Source organism: Patiria miniata, unplaced genomic scaffold (assembly GCF_015706575.1).
Source record: "Patiria miniata isolate m_02_andy unplaced genomic scaffold, ASM1570657v1 HiC_scaffold_25, whole genome shotgun sequence".
In the NCBI taxonomy this organism is placed as follows: domain Eukaryota; kingdom Metazoa; phylum Echinodermata; class Asteroidea; order Valvatida; family Asterinidae; genus Patiria; species Patiria miniata.
The window spans coordinates 6964600-6981879 of record NW_024037064.1 but is presented as its reverse complement, the minus strand read 5'-3'; the positions used below and the strand labels follow the sequence as shown (position 1 = coordinate 6981879).

Here is a 17280-nt window from a genome sequence, read left to right as displayed (position 1 = left end):
CGCTTACGATCACCATTTTTTTTGGCTAACGGCGGTAGCAGAACAATTTTGCGCAAACCATAAGCACAGAATCATTGGTAACGGAATGTACGCATGCGCAGAAGCCAACATTCTTCGCTAAACAGTGAAATACGCTTACCGTAAGCACGGAATTTTCACAATTTGCACAGAAAATCTCCGAACTGAACAGTGCCTTCCTGAAAATGGTATCACAGCAACAGCGCCCTCAATTGTCAGGAAAAGCTTGGGAATTTACAAAAGTAAAGAAGTGCACTTTTCAATAACATTAACCAAAACTGGATGTCAAATATTTTTCATAGGCTACATTTAAGAGGAGTTGAATGTTGCAGAGAATATGTTCCTATTAAAGTAAAATTCATGATATCGCCTCTAATTTAAATTCACTTTGTGTTTTTGTGTTCTTGATGATATTTACACTTCTGTTTTCTGCGTTCCTTTTTAGTCCGATAACATAATACGAACAGTCAACGAATGAGCTTAATTGTGCTCAAGGATACCCGAAAAATGCCTGAGAACTCACCAGACTTACACAAGTTCAGATAACTGGGCTAATTGCAAAAACTGATTGTCAGTTGAAAAAAAGTGCATGTGACCGTAATGTAAGTGCGTGCAACCGAAATGTAAGTGCGTGCAACCGAAATTGATGCACCACATTTGGCATCGCAACTTGATCCCTTGCCTGAAACAGAGCCGCTAGTTGTTTGAAAGACACGTGTTACTGATCACGTAGTAACCAACGGATAACGTATCACCAACCGATAATCGATTAACCGATAATATTAACCGAGCCGTGAGAGTGAGCTGTTTCAATTGCATGTGAAAACTTAAGTATTATCTTGACTGGCTCCCAGGGAGACTAAATTCGTGTATTTAGTCACATGTATTAAAGTTATTTTGCTGATGCACACCCCTGAAGAAGACTATGAAGTGTGTGATAGCCATGATAATGTAAGCAGATTCGCCTCTAAATTATGCAACTAGACTGCGTATCACCTCAAGAAACTGACCAATCAGCGGGCGCCTTCTATGCGCGCGTAATGCTTCCGCGTGCGTAAACATTACCCCCCACGACGAGTAGCATTTGTATAGTCTGGTTTCTAGACCAACAGATTCTGACTATTCCTGATGAATCGTAGGTCTAACCTCGTCCCCAGGGTGTCGAGCAGTACAACCCGTGAAGGAGGCTGATGTAATTGTTTACTACACACCGTAATGGATAGGAACCTCATTAATATTCGTGAAAGATTGATAGATAGTGCGTACGCCAGTGTTACCATTGTTTCAAAATTGCACGTAGCGAGACCCATTTTTCCAATTTCAGCAAAAAGTAATGAACATATCACAACGACTTTTAGCACCTGGGTCATAGAAGGGAAATAAACCCTGAAAGTTGCATGAAGATACGGTCTTCCAAACGGGAGAAATTAATTTTTTTCCAAACATTTCACCCGCCAACGAGAACATGTGTGTGTGTGCATGTTGTTTCATTCAAACTAAAGTGTTAAGTATCTAGTAACCTTTAGAAATCTCCATTCGCAACCATATGGCTGGTTCTACCGGAAATGGGCTCCGTGGACCGTGGAGAATGGGTGATACTCGTCAACATTGTAAAAATATATGCCAACCCGCTGAAAAACGTATGTCAACCTTGTCAGGAAATATGAGCCAACCCGCTGAAAAACGTATGTCAACCTTGTCAGGAAATATGAGCCAACCCGCTGAAAAACGTATGTCAACCTTGTCAGGAAATATATGCCAACCCGCTGAAAAACGTATGCCAAAATAAAAAAAAAATATTAGTCAAGATTTACGTGAAAAATAAATGTCAGTATTGTTTTAAAACATAATGTGAAAAACATGTGTCAACCTTTTACCTAAAAAAAACGCCAACTCGCTAAAAAGTATGTCAACGTTTCAAAAAATATTTGTCCAGATTCCCGTGAAAAGTACAATATTTTTGTAAACGTTGACATACATTTTTCAACGGGTTGGCACATATTTTTTACAATGTTGACATGTGGTTATTTTTTGCGGATTGGCTTATTTTGTCTTTTACAGTGCTGACATGACCGTGTTGGCGCATGCTTTTCAGCAAGCGAACGAAAGAAATATGACGCATGTTTTAAAAAAAAATGCCATTAAAAAAAAAATGTTAAACGGTAAATGTTACTGTTGTAAAATTTAAAAAAAGTAGTGGTGTATTTTGTAATGTTCAAAGTTGCCGGTCAGGGTTGAATAAACTCCGCTTTGGCGTGCCATAGTATGCTGCTGTTTGAAAGATCTCGACCGCCAAGAAATTTTGCTCTTTGATGTCTTACAGAATTCTGATAAACGTATGAAAATGGCCTCACAGCTGAATTAGAATGACAATATATGAATTCATCAAATACCATACTGCTGTTAGTTTAAACATTTCTGACTTAGTCTACCAGAAATGATTCACATTGTTGCATGAGAAACCTGAGAACATATTCACTAAAAAGGATAATAGTTCAACAGCTTTGTTTCCACTCAGTGTTGCACTTTCCTATGTCATGCAATACCAGCGTGGGATCGCAATAGGATCTCTCAAATTGAAAAAAAAACCGGGAAATGTTTTGTTCGAACACTCACTCTTGGCAGAATTCGCACGCCATAGAAATTACGATGGCTGTAAGTGAGTGTAGGTTTCCCTATGGCGTAAAGGCTAGTGTAGAGTTGGTAAAACTATGGCGGAGTCACAAGGAAATAATTTGCGTTCTTTATAAACTTTCGTCCTACATCGACCAACATATCGCCGACCACCATGATTTAACCTGTTGAATACAGGCGAGATTTTTTTTTATGCTGAGATATTATCGTAGGAACACTGCACATTTTGATGTTAATACTACTTGTATGTCGTACGAAATTGACGGAGAATTTTAGACCTTAGTCCTTATAGATGGGTGTCGCTATACATTGTACGTACACGTACATACGTGCATTTGATATGCGTGATATGTATCTATACATGTTATAGTACGTATCTTACAATCGACAGAAGCATGACCAATCTTTAATCTTTACAGTTTCAGTAATGTGTACATGTATTTCCATATATCGATACGTCACGCGAATCAAATGCATAGAACGTACGTACATGTATAGCGACACTTAGATGTAGGGTCTAAAATTATCTGTCAATTTCGTACGATACAAAAGCAGTATTAACATAAAAATGTGTTGGATCCCAACACCTTTTTAACACTTTGAAAAGTGTTGCAAAGGGACCGTTGTAACTTTCTAAAAGTGTTGGAATTCGTAACACTTTGGAAAGTGTTGAATCAACTTTAAAGTGTGGTCACTGACCGAACTCAGCAAGTGTAAAGCTTATCATTTATAAAGTTGGATTTATCACTTCAGTTTTTAGAGTGCATATGTAGTAGCCTCTCTGCCTTTTTAGTATACATGTCTTGTCGATAACGGCCTTCGTAAATTTTGCTGGTAGATTTTTTAAATAGTGTCATGCCAACACTCTTTAATGTGTTTTTACTGCAGTAGTTACAAGGACTACAACAACAGACTGGTTCTGTAACGATTACATGCTTCAGACTACATGTCTACGAGGCGGGTTCCAGAGGGAATTGTTGGTGCTACCAAAAAAAAAATACCGCACGGCAGCGAGCTGGATACTCACCGGGATGACGTCACCTGGGCACGTATCATTTTTACTTCCCGGACGCGCGGCGGAATCGGCCAATGACGTGCTCCAATTTGATCATGAATATTTATGAGGTGCAGTAAATAAGACTAATGGTAAGGCGACGCCGTCAAGGGGCACAGTGACCAATAAGATTTAAGAGCTTTTGGGGCGTGTCTGTCATACACCGTGTATGATATGAAGTCATATCTCCAGTCTACAACCAACGGGATCTCATGTGAAAAGCCACAAGGCACCATTCTCCTTTCATTGACGTACCTCCAAACCATTGATCCTACTGAAGCCAAAAAGTACCCAAGCACACGACAGAAAAATAAAACCAGTTGGGGTGAGGGAATCGAAAAGAGAATTGGCATCTTGCCAATGATGGGAGTATTTAATAAAACTCCCCCTGCATAATGGAGTATCCCAAAGTTCTTCTGAATTCCTATTGGTTACTGTAACAAACTCCACTTTGATCTGCCGTCAAAGCTATAAAAGATGCTGTCCGCGCTGCATTGATGCATATCGAACTCCATCAACATACAACGCAGCTAGCAGCCAGAGCAGTCATATAGTGTACAAGACTTCGACTACCAGCTCAATTAACGTAAGTGCAGCTTTAGATTAAATTGATAAAAAAGACTATCATCAGTTTCGTTTATTAAGCGGTTGTACTACATATAAAAAAGTCCTATACTTTTTATCCTAAATAATTATGTTCTTTACCAATGGAATTAAACCAAATTTTCAGACCATGTCAACAAGGTATGCCAAATTTAAGGAGCAACTTTCACTAGCTTTGTGCAAGAGGGTGAGATTTAAACACCACACGAAAATAATATTCACTTTCAGAATGTCGGTGCAGCGCTGTATGGTGACGGTGGCGGAAGGTGCGCACAGCGGCGATTTTTTTCCGTCGGTGGGATGCTCCCAAGTGATGGGGCCGAAAGCTTTTGAAGGAATGCAGGATCACCCCTGATGTCATTGCACACCTCCTCGATTGTGTGCTGCGCCAAACGCATGACACTAAATCATCACATTATGATCACATGTACATCTTATGTACACTTAACCTCACATCAAAACTGCGCATGTAACGCTTTTGTTTTTTCTCCCATTTTCAGTACTGAAAATGTTTTTGAATGTTAAATAAATGAAAAATATCTGAAAATGAGCCATTTTGGTTTCTCAACACGAAAGACTGGGGGGGGGGGATGATCCAATATCTCAGTCTTCTTACCTCCGCCAAGGAAGTTATATTTTCATCGGCGTTGGTTTGTTAAGTTGTTTGTTGGTTTGTTTGTCTATTAAGATAACTCTAAAAGTTGTGGAAGGATTTTCATTACAATATTTTTAGAGGTGGTCCTTTAATTGGTACAAGTACAAATCGATTAGATTTTGGAAGTGATCCGGATCTGGGTCTGGATGTAGGTTAGTTGAAAAGATTCGTCACAATTTTGTATATACGAATATGCTATGTGTACAGACGTGAGTGGGTAACGCAGCGTGCAGTCTATTACACCTTTGAAACCAACAGGTCAATGGACTCGACCATTTGATACAATGGGGGAGTGAGGAATGTGCAATAAAATATGGAAGTCCAGTGGATATGCGAGTATTTCTATTTAGGTGTTCTGACAATATGGCGGGGAAGTTTTCAGCCTTGGCGGAGGTTTGCGCTGTCTGAGCGCTTTCTAGTTTTACCAATTGTTTTGTACTTTTCATTTCGTGTGTGTACCAAAGCATTGTTTTCTACCCTACGAGGTTGGTTCACGATGCTGGCTCTACTAGCGATTCTGACGGTGACCGCCGTGGGTCCCCTCGGCGCTCTGTGCGGCAGTCCGCGGGTCGATATCTCTGGTCTCGGTGCCGTGGTCGGAGAAACCGTACACTTCCAGCGTGACACCTACCCGGCCGTAGACACCTACGTGGATGTCTACCGGGGAATCCCCTTCGCTGAGCCGCCAGAGCGCTTTGCTAAGCCCCAGCCTAAGACGCCATGGTCTGGTGACCTAGACGCAACGACGTTCGGGTCCGAATGTGCACAGCCGACCCAGACCTTGGTCGGCTTCAATGGCGCAGAGGATTGCCTTTACATGAACATCTGGGTGCCTAACCAGGTAATGCCAAAATTATATTACTTAAATTTAATGTTACAGTCTTTTGACGCAATGGACATACAATTTTTACTACTGTCGAGCCCAAGGGCTGGCCACTTATTTGGGTTTAAATCCATTCATATACTGTTTCCCGCCCCGCCCCCTATATGGGGATCGGTAGCTATAGCTACCATTTAAAGGGATACTAAATCCTGGAACACGCCCAAAACGCTTTAAAAACTGTGCGTTTGTGTATTATTCTTGTGTTATTCGTGCGAGAACAAATTTCGGGGTCCACTTTTGCGACCCCATAAATTCTGGCTGTACAGTGATAGTTGTGATTCCAGCCTTAAAGTTTTCGCCTTCTGCGGACGTGTAAGAAACCACATTTGTGCATTGGTGCTGTGTGTTATTAATTATATGTGACACACACACACACAGCGTGTATCGTACATTAGCTGAAAACGACAGGAAAAACGTATGAGTACTCCGTCGTTTCCGATGTAAACAACCGGGGTTTTCGTCTTTTTTCGCGAACGGTCATGTTGGTTTCCTTTAAACCAGATGTTTGAAATAGGATAAGAGTAAACAATCCAAAACATCAAATTTTCATAATTTCAGGACTAAGTGCCCCTTTAAAGCCATTGATAGGGTCACCTCTGCGCGCGCACCATGTTTTTCTTTAATCACCATTCAGCTTCGTGCATCATGGACGACACTTGAACACATACCAAAAATCTGACTCTTGTCTTACCACAAAAAGTAGGCAAATCCACAATGACTCCATGAAGGCAACTTTCAAGTATTTTAACTGCATAGGTTTGAATATATACTGAACAGTAGTGCCCCTGTCTTTATTGATATTTGTCAGAGACACTTTCAAATTCAGCAATAAATCGAAACTCATCACCTCCGAAACTGCACATTGGCCTAATTATGCAATAGGCTGGTGGCACGCACACATTATCGTTGTGATTTAGAATTCATATCAGGAGGCGGGATTCAGACCTCTGCACGTCATGCATGAATTTGCATACATGAGGAGGAAAGCCTCCTAATATATTCTGGATTAACTGCGAGCGACCTGTCCCCATATTTGAAGCCCGAAGGACAGGGAACCAGACCAAATCCATTCCATGTTCAGTTTGAATGGTATTTGTATCATATCCCTTAGGCGACCAATGCCGCCGTCATGCTGTTCATCTACGGTGGGACATTTCTGACGGGCTCTGGTTCCATGGAGTGGTACAACGGGGTTCCCCTGGCCGCCTATCGTGACGTCATCGTGGTTAATTTTAACTACCGACTCGGACCGCTCGGATTCCTCAGCACAGGTGAGGCTGGCGCTCTTTTCAACTTTTCAGGGGCGAAAAAAACAAGATTGGTGGATTTTGAATGAATAATTCGGAGATTTATTTAATGACAAGAAGAAAAAATGCCGAAATGACCCACAATAATGGATGTTAATATACTTCACCACACGTACAGGGTGACCCAATAAATTGCAACCCTAAAACATTTTGCCTTTTTGAAAAAAAGGATCGTTGGATTTTTATGTTTTGGGCATCAGATTAAAGCTGAGAGCTTTTCCTTTCACATACTTAAAAATCATGAAAATAACACTTTCGGTTGCCGAGCAAATTTCCACCTGAATTAGTATCTCATCTTTTTTAGTCCTATTTTAAACCTTTTCAGCATCATAAATAATTATGTCAAAATATTACAGAAATTGCACAATTACAAATGACGGATAATTCACGCTAGAATTTAAGTAAAATGTTTCACTATTTGAAGTACTTGGGTACAGGATAAAAAATGACTACGGGGTGCTCATAGCCAAATAAGGTAATGAAGTTGACATGCAAATGAGGCTATGCAGGAATTGAACTTTCAACCAATAGCATTTCGGTCTTTTGAGCTCACTCCATTTGTTTGCAGGGGACGACAAGCTTCCTGGTAACCTCGGATTGTGGGATCAAGTCGAAGCACTCAAATGGGTCAGAGAACATATCGCTGGTAAGTATGTGACCTTTAGACGATAGAGGCATTGGGTTAATTATATCGCAGACCAGTAACTACCATTGACCCCAATGATAAATGCCCCCACTTCAGAAATTCGGGGAAAATACTCACAACTCTCCAAGGTGTTCTAAACTTGATGACCTTTTAGGAGAAATGTTCATCCGAAGATGATCACCCCTTAAAATTGCCCTGAAGCCCATCGCCATTTTGAAAACGGTGCCTACACAATACAAAAAAATAGAGCACTTTTAGGGCCCCAATTCCAGTCAAATTTCACTGAAACTCAAGCTCACAGCCCGTATTTTTTTTTACAAACCCTCAAGTTCATGGCCCACAATATGCTCAAATATTGAAGAATTTGAGGGCATGCAAATTGTGATGTGGCCGGCGTAGGCAATTTCGGACCGACGTACTGGCCTGCAATCTTTAAGTCGTGCGTTGATAAGCAAAGTTGATTACGCATTATGGACGCCACAGCAGAGCAGCAAACTGATTCATCCCAAACACAACGCTTTTGAAAGTTCTGTTTCATTTAAAAAAATGCTCTGTTTGATTGAAGTATTAAATTTATTAGTAGAAAAAATCTTAACATTCATGTCAGTGAAAAAAAAAATCGCCGTTATTGATACAGAAACTTCAATACTGGTCACTGGTAAAGCTGACCTAAAGGTCGTGGAAAAATCGTTCGAAAAGGTCCCCAAATCCAATACTTATCTCAATTTGTAGGAATCCTTACAATTTTTCGCGAGTTGTTGAACACTTAAACCATCTAAGTATTATCCGAGTTTTAGCTAAATCGGTTGTTGCAAAAGCATGTGTTACATCCTGAACTATCACCGAGGTAAATTTCGACTCGGATTTCTCAGTGCCGAGCTAAACACACGTGCATGGTCTATACCACGGCCCAATTCGGACGAATAGTGACTGGTGCAATATTAGCATGTTCATTAGCGTGACTCGGCGTGACTTCGCGTGGGTCTCGGTATGACAACCCAACGAAAGCCCACCAAAAAGGTTGACATTTTTTCTTATTAATAACTCGTGAAGGAGGGGTACATTTTTAATGCACACCATGATCAATAAGAATCTCATTAATATTCGTGAGGCTTCAAAACTTCGACAGATATAGCAAACACCATTTTGTTACAGCTTGAAAAAATGGACGTACCCAAGCCTATTTTTCCTATTTTAATGGAAAAAAAAGAGAACATATGGAAACGATTTGTAGCGCATAGTTGGATGATTGGATCATTATGAGGGAAACAAACTCCGAAAGTGGCATGAAGATACGGTCTTCAAAATGGGAGAAATTAATTTTTAAAGATTTCGCTCGCCAACGTGAACATGTCTGTGTGCATGTTGTTACTTAAAATAAAGTATTACGTAAACTTTAGACTCGGCCTTGGCAACCACACGGCTGCGTAAGGCTGCGTACTGCGTGTCCAGCAACTGCTGCCCTGTTTATTTCATTCTACATGTATCATCGTCACTATTCCAGACTTTGGAGGAGACAGCAACAAGATCACCATCTTCGGACAGAGCGCTGGTGCCGTATCGGTCGGTCTCATGACTGTCGCCAAGCAATCTTGGGGTTACTACGACAGGGCTATAATGGAGGTACGTGGGTAAATGTAGTTAATGTGTGTGATCCATTCACTCGTACCCCTACAAACAGGACGCTGGGAAGGGCTGATCTCTTTGAGCTCTCATTGGATAGATTTTGCGCGACATGTGACGAAGCACGCAGCACACAATCTCGCTGCAGCAACTTCGTTCCCAGGGTGTCGAGCAGTACGCGCCCACCACTACATGCTCTCTGTATTGATCATTAGCGTATCCAAAATGTGTGGATATGTATGCAAATGGGGAATAGTCTGGGGAATAGTCTGTTGCCTGCTTGTGCGTTACATTAGCGTTTGGTTTTGTATGCGGTGTTTGGGGTAAAAACATAATCAATTCGTCCTGCCGTGAGTTACGCAAACACAGTTGTTTTCAAGGTTAAATAAATCTTATCCAGTCATTGTGGACGTAATTATTACAATGAACGTGAAAAATTAAAAAACGTGAAAATCAGGATACAGGAAGAAACTTTCCTATCCAGGGCTTACTATTGGAACGAGGTTGGAAATAAAGTCTCAACCGGTACCAAACGATCTAATACAAGACTGTATAATTTGTAGATTTGAGCACTTTGAAACACAGGCGTTGGCAGGATTTTTTTTAGATGGAGGAGGGGGGGGGGGGCAAAGCACTCATCTGAAACGCTAAAAAAAGTCACTGGCTGCATGAAAAATCAAAAAGCGGAGAGGGGATGATTTGAAGCTTGGGGGCGCTGTTCACAAACGTTTATAAACGTATTTATGTACACAAAATGCGATTTAGGGTCCATACGCCAGTTTCCTCACATAAATATACATTAAACAGTAACGTATTTACTTGGAATCTCTCTCATCATTTTCTTTCTCCCCTTTTCCACCCTTTTTTCCGCCCCACCCCCTTGCTCCATCCTGGTGACGCCCATGCATGCTTTCATATGTTGTAAATTGCCTTGAAAACACGATTAATATTGTCCGTTGCAGTAATTCAACTTCGACAAATAATTGCATTTCTTTTTGATAGTTCGTCGACTTAGTAAGCAGCATTGTTTTTAACAAAACCTTTTTTTTTCAAATTCAATTTTTTGTTCATCTCAGAGTGGAACAGCCACGGCTCCCTGGGGAGTCCTCGACCCAGCCAAGGCCCGCGAAGACGCCTTCAATGTCGGTATTGCTGCCGGCTGCAACTTTGTCTTTGGGAGCAGTTCTCGTCTTGTCGATTGCCTCAAGAAGAAATCCTTAAAAGATGTCATGAAAGGGGCCGCATGGGTAAGTTAACCAGGGTATGTCCCCAAAATTGTCCGTCTGACTGTTTTTAAAATAACTGAAATACTATGAGTGGAATTTTGAAAATGGTTTGGTTGTGCAGTACTTCTTAGCCTGGGTCTCGACCCCTATGAGTTTCATTTAATTTCAGTCATGCATCATCACTGCCATATCAATTTGGGCGATTCACAATGCAGTGTGCCACCAAGAGTTTGCCATGGTGAGTCCATTTTTTAAGATTACGGTCGACAAAACATGGCCGGCCTATTTGAACGAGTGCCAGTAGGCAACTTGAGCTAATTTGTTAGGTAGATTGGGGCATAGCGTTCAGCTGCCTTACAGAAAACGCAATATTGATAAACAGAAAAGGGCAAAGAGACACTCTTCATCATAGGCTTACGAAACTACTGACCGGAAAAATGGACAATTTCAAATGTCCCGCGCTGCGAATTTGTCGTCTATCTCCCACAATGCGCTGGGGAAAATGAAATATCCGTGGCAAACTCTTGGTAGCGCGCTGCATTGTGAGAACTACGACATTTTTGGACACTGTGACCAAATTCCATGTCTTAATCAATTTCAATGCTGTGTTATGTAAGCTGTGTAAAATCCTGCATGTTGAGAAAATAACTGACAAGGTTTGGGATTGGAATCATTTGCCCTTCAGCATTAAATTGATGTCTTGCCATGATGGCAAATGATTCCAATCCCAACTGCAGCCCTTTTCACAACATGAAGGATTTTACACAGCTTACATAACACAGCACTGAAATTGAATAATGCAAGGAACTTGGTTACAGTGTCCAAAAATGATGTGATCAATTGACAATTGTGCGTTGATGCCGTGACTGAAAGTCAAAGAAATTCATAGGGGTTGACGCTATTATAAGGCTTGGGAGTATCTGCACTACCAAACATTTTCAAAAGTGACCTCGTGGTTTGTAGTTATTTCAAAAATTGTCAGACGGACACTTTTTGGGACATGTTGTATAGCGAATGATAGAAAAGGCCTCTCAGAGAGAAATGCTCAAAAGGTCTGGGGAACCAGACTACGACATTTTGTGATTTTGAGTTTAATGAACAGATACACGCTCAAGCTGACGTTCCCAAGAACAATACAGTCGGAGGAGTTTTTGTTTCTGGTCAAAAATATTTCCAAGGTAGCAGTTGAGTTTACCGTACGTTCCCCGAACCAATGTCTCCTTAAATTCTGAATTTGCAGTGTCATGTTCGATTCCACCCCTGTTTGTTTTATATTTGATTAGTGTTTCCGTGTTTAATTTTTTTCTTCAGGTGTTGCGTTTTAGGTTTGTTAACTTGGAAAAAGCAGTGGAGATCCCATTCGCACCGACCATCGACGGGGAGCTTCTGACCAAAGTCCCGGCCGAGCTCTACCGAGACGGTGAGTTCAAGAGAAGTGACGTCCTGGTAGGCACTGAGCGGGACGATGGCACGCTGATAGCCGGCAAGGCCCTCATTACAGACGCCTTGCGCCACTTCACAATCCCGGACATGACAAACCCTGTCATCGACAAGGAGACATTTGACGAATTTCTCAACCTTTATGTCTTTATCAAGCACGACCAGAAGATGTTGGACTTGATCAGCGCGAACTACACAACCGCGGACCAATCCAACTACTTCAAGCCGTTTTACCACATCACCAATGATGAGGGTTTCGCTTGCCCCTCCGACACCGTCGTGAGAGCCTTCGCTGAGTTCAACCCCGACACCTACCTCTACCAGATGACCCATGTGTCCTCCTTCCACGTGCCAGGCACAACCCTGAACGACACCGTGCAACACGGCGACGAGCTTGGCTACGTCTTTGGCAGCACCTTCAATACAGACTTAGAACCACCCCTTGAATTGACGGAGGAAGAGGTCCAAATGTCGGTGGATGTGATGCGATACTGGACCAACTTTGCCAAAACTGGGTAATAATGATAATAATTATTAATAATTATTATAATAATAATAATAATTATGTTATAAAGCGCTTCATACCAATGGTCTCAAAGCGCTTCACACTTATTACCCTGCTCATTGGGCCAATGAAACATTCTACATACCATCTCTGCTCCCTGGGGAGTATACAGCTCGATGTTACCATTTCGATGCAAATTAAGCAGCTAAATCAACCACAATAACCATCCCTGCTCTCACAGATACCCATTTACTCCTGGGTGGAGAGAAGCAATGAGTGACAAAGTGCCTTGCCCAAGGGCACACGCACCATAGCCCCAGGTTGGACTCAAACCCACAACCTGCAGAATTACCCGCAGACCACAAGCTCAATGCTCCAGATCACGACGCCATGCACATCACTCCACAAGTAATGAAATGAAATTTAGCATCAATTACTCTTTCTTTTTCTTCTACGAGTGTGGTTGTAACTAGTTTCCCAACAAGCAAGAATAAAAAGAAGCATTTTGCAATGCATTGTTTTCCTAGAAGAAGGCCTGACTAAATGGAAGTTCCACTACGTAACCAATGTTCTTAAACTCTGGCAGGAGCTTCTACATGTTACTTGGAGGTCGGTTGGTCGGTCTGTCTGTCTGTTTGTCCATGAAAATTTACCAAAAACGAGCCCCCTAAGTTCCATAAATACAACTACCAAATTTTGATAACAAAAAAACGCAAAGAAAATAAAGTGAATACTTCACCTCTATGACAACATTGGAAATGGAGGCAAGATAGTTGCAGTAATGTTATAGTCACGTGGTATAGCACGCCGTATTTTATGGCAAACTTAGAGAGTTCATTGTGGTCAATTTTCAGCGCGTGGTATTCACGTGGGACGATGGCCCGGACTTATACACACTATAATTTTCATGCAAGACAGCATGAGCTTATTTTACACTTGCACTTGCCATTGCTTCACACCCTTTGTAGTTTGACATTTTTATATCCTGGAGGAAATACATTTTTTGTGCATTACATGTTTTCTGTCTTTTTCCCCTGATCAGTAACCCCAACTTGGAAAGCCTGAACAACGAGGAGGCGTCTAATGCCAAGATTTGGCATAAGTACAACAAACAGACCATGTACTACAAGGACATTGCCCCTTCAATGGTGGACAAGCAGTATCTTCTGCGAGACAAGTGCTATCTCTGGAACGTTCTTCTACCCAGTATGGTGCCAAGGTATGACCATTCTTTTCTTTTAACGATAAGGGGGCGAACCTGTGTTCACAGGAACGGAGTACCCATCTCTCTTTCGAAGTGATTGGGCCAGACTATGCTGCTGTTGGGGGATCGCCACAGCGAGTCTGTTACCTTCCCAGCATTAAATAATGCCGGTACCCATTTAACACCTGGGTTGAGAGGAGTAATTGAGGTAAAGCGCCTTACTCAAGGACACAACACGTATGGCCACGGCCGGGCTCGAACCCACAATCTCACGATCATGAATCATGTGCCCTACACCATAGACCACACGTACCCCCACACAATGAACAAGGTTTAAAATGAACAAGGTCCGAAAGATGAAAGTTTTGTCTTTCTCGACTTGGTGTGTAAGGCATAAACTAAAACGACTAGAAATCAAATAAATTCAAATGGATTATTATGTATGACTACACAAATAATTAGATTACTCCAAAAAACACATGAAGTATTAACCACTACACCTGCAAGGGTACGGCAGTCTCCTGATGACAAACAGAGCATACTGTTCGAAACGTCGAGTAATACCAACTGGTTTTTCTCAGAACCACACAACTCACTAAGATATATCATTCTCATGGTGTTACTGCAAACGTCCCGTTCATTGATCAAGTACCAAGAGCTTACAGGTGGTAATATTTTAACGCAAATCTCAACCTTTTTTTTTTCATTGGACGCACCAGCATTGAGTAAGACGAGCAGCCAGAAAAATCAAATGAGCCACTGGTCTGCCACAACTACCATGGCAGAGTGCTGCACCGTATAGCGGATCATCTCAACAGAGGTTCGTTAATGACCTAATGAGTCGGCTGAAGTGACCATATATCTTGGGTATCGTTTGGGTTTAATTATTTTAATCAGTTCCGATTTTCATTTTTAATTTGCTCTCACATTTTATTTCTATCTGGTGATAGTGATTTACTCTAGGAATACATTTTAATTAAATATTAATTTTCATTTAATCATAGTTAAAAGGAATAAAACTCTCAAGCAACTACAAGCCCTTAAGGGTCCATGAAGTGAAGTTTTCGTATAGGAACACATTTTGTGCATCTTTCTACTCCTTTTTAAACGTAAATCTAAAATTAATGTGGCCTGACGTTGCGAACTTAGCAAGTTCTTCTTCAGAGGCTAAAACAGAAATGACAGAGATACATACATTAACATGGGGGTGCACACAAACATGCAGGGCTGAAAGAAGAAACACAAAAGGAGGATTAGGAGGGAAAGGTGTGGAAAGATGCAGGGGAGGGTGGATGAGAGAACAAAGAAACAAAGGGAGATGGCAAACCACAAGGGGTCTGGTGTAAACAGGGGAGGGACCAGAAAGGGGAAGGATCAAAGGTCACAGGGAGTGGGAACGGACAAAAGAGTGTGAGAGTGAAGGGATGATGCGGGGGGGGGGGGGGGACAGTATTGAGGTGGAAAGGGATGAAAGATGGCGGGAGATGTGTAAACACAAACAAGGAAGACCAGATGGATTATCTGTAACAGAGGACAATGGAGGAAGAAAAGGATTAATCATTTCCAAGTTGGATGTTGAGACCATGTGGTTGAATAGTTCGAAGACGATTCATCCACACCTTCTCTCTGCTGAGGCGAACTGACTCTTTGCGATGGCCAAGAGATTCAATGCCCTGCAAAATCATATCAGAAATGGAGTGGTTAGGCAGGTTGAAGTGATGACCAACAGGGGTGTCTAGTTTCTTGGTGTTGACCGTTGACCGATGGGCATAGAAACGCTTCTTGAGCGTATTCTTAGTCTCACCTACATACTGCACTCCACAGACTCTGCAAGAAATGAGATATATGACATTAGAGGTGTTACAAGTGATGTTACCAATGGTTCTGTGGGTAGTGACAGAGGAGTGGCCAGAAAAGGAGTCAGACTCCTGGATATGAATCTGGCAGACAACACATCTGGAACTGCACTTGAAAGTACCATGCTGGGTGGGAGGGGATGCATCTAAGGATGGGACTTCAGCTCGAACAATCAAGTCCCGTAGATTTCGAGGACGCCTGTAAGCCAATGTGGGGCCGTTGGGGATGGCGCGGGCAAGGCGATCTGAAGTATGGAGGATATGATGATTGTCATTAGTGATTTTGCGGAGGGGAGGGAGATTGGGGTGAAACGTGGTAACCAAGGGAATCATGGGTTTGGCCATGGCATCAGGGGCCTTTCCCGTGAGAGCTAGATTTCTGGGGATAGATTTAGCTCTGGCAATGGCACGATGAACTTGGCGAGAGCTGTGACCCCTGGCCACCAAGTTGTTCTTCAGTATCTGTGTATGGCGGGAGAAATCGGAATCATTAGAACAAATTCTTCTGAGTCTGAGTGCCTGGCTAAACGCTATGCCAGTTTTGCAGTGCCTGGGGTGACAGCTGGAGGAGTGGAGGTACTGGTGGGTGTCTGTGGGTTTGGAATACAGGTCAGTGGTTAGTGAGTTGCCTTGCTTGCGGACGGTGACATCCAGAAAGTGGGTTTGGTGAGCCGAGAACTCCGATGTGAATTTGATGGTTCTGTGGAAGGAATTGATGTGGTTAGTGAAGGTCAAGAGACTGTCCTCATCACTGGTCCAGATGAAGAAAACATCATCAATATATCTCCACCAGATCCAAGGGCGACATGGGGCCGAGGCAAGAATGCGTTCTTCGAGGTCACCCATGAAGAGGCAAGCCATCGACGGGGCCATGCGAGTGCCCATTGCAGTGCCGTGTACCTGTAGATAGTGTTCACCAAGGAAGGAAAAATTGTTCTTCGTTAGTATAAGTCTCATGAGGGTGCCAACATCACTGATGGGAGGAGTCGTGTGTCCTGCCTTGGCCAGAGCCAAGGAGCAAGCACGAACTCCCTCCTCATGTGGGATGTTGGTGTACAGAGATGAGACGTCGAAAGTCCCAATGATGGCTGTGCTGGGAATCTGGTCCTTGATTCCTTCAAGCTTGCGTAGGAAGTCTGGGGTGTCGTGAATGTATGACGAAATCTGTGGGACAAGGGGTTTGAGAAAACTGTCAATGAACAGGGAGATGCGTTCCGTGGGTGAGCCATTACCAGAGATGATGGGTCTACCGGGGTTGCCAGCCTTGTGAATCTTGGGTAGAAGGTAAAATCTGGCAGTCCTACAATCACAGGGAGAAAGAAATTTGTGAGCTTTCTTCGACAACTGGTCACGTGATCGCATATCGTCAAGTACCTGTTGTATATCTTGACAGAAAGTGCCTGTGGGGTCAGAGTCAAGGCGGGTATAGTTAGTGCGATTATCCAACTGGCGGTGGGCCTCATCAATGTACTGCTGACGATCCATGATGACCACAGCTGAACCTTTATCTGCTGGCTTGATGATGATGTCGGTACGAGAGCGCAAGGAGTTGAGAGCCAGGCGCTCCTCTCTTGGGAGATTATCATGAGTCCTGTGGGGGAAGTTGTCCGGGTTAGTGACTTGGGA

General features: G+C 42.5%; 1 protein-coding gene across 2 annotated transcripts; it reads left to right on the top strand.

Moving 5' to 3' along the window:
• Window positions 1–4193: 4193 nt before the first annotated feature.
• Window positions 4194–14603, top strand: LOC119733156 (cholinesterase 1-like). Of its 2 annotated transcripts, none has more exons than XM_038206732.1 (9): window positions 4194–4292; window positions 5429–5805; window positions 6959–7118; window positions 7723–7800; window positions 9305–9423; window positions 10500–10670; window positions 11961–12604; window positions 13637–13813; window positions 14521–14603. In XM_038206732.1, the coding sequence occupies exons 2-9, from the start codon at window positions 5461–5463 to the stop codon at window positions 14525–14527; spliced, it is 1701 nt and encodes a 566-aa protein (XP_038062660.1). In that variant the 5' UTR covers window positions 4194–4292; window positions 5429–5460; the 3' UTR covers window positions 14528–14603. The 2 variants fall into 2 exon arrangements, with proteins under 2 accessions (XP_038062660.1, XP_038062659.1); XM_038206731.1 differs by having other exon boundaries at window positions 14518–14537.
• The last annotated feature ends 2677 nt before the right edge of the window (window positions 14604–17280 follow it).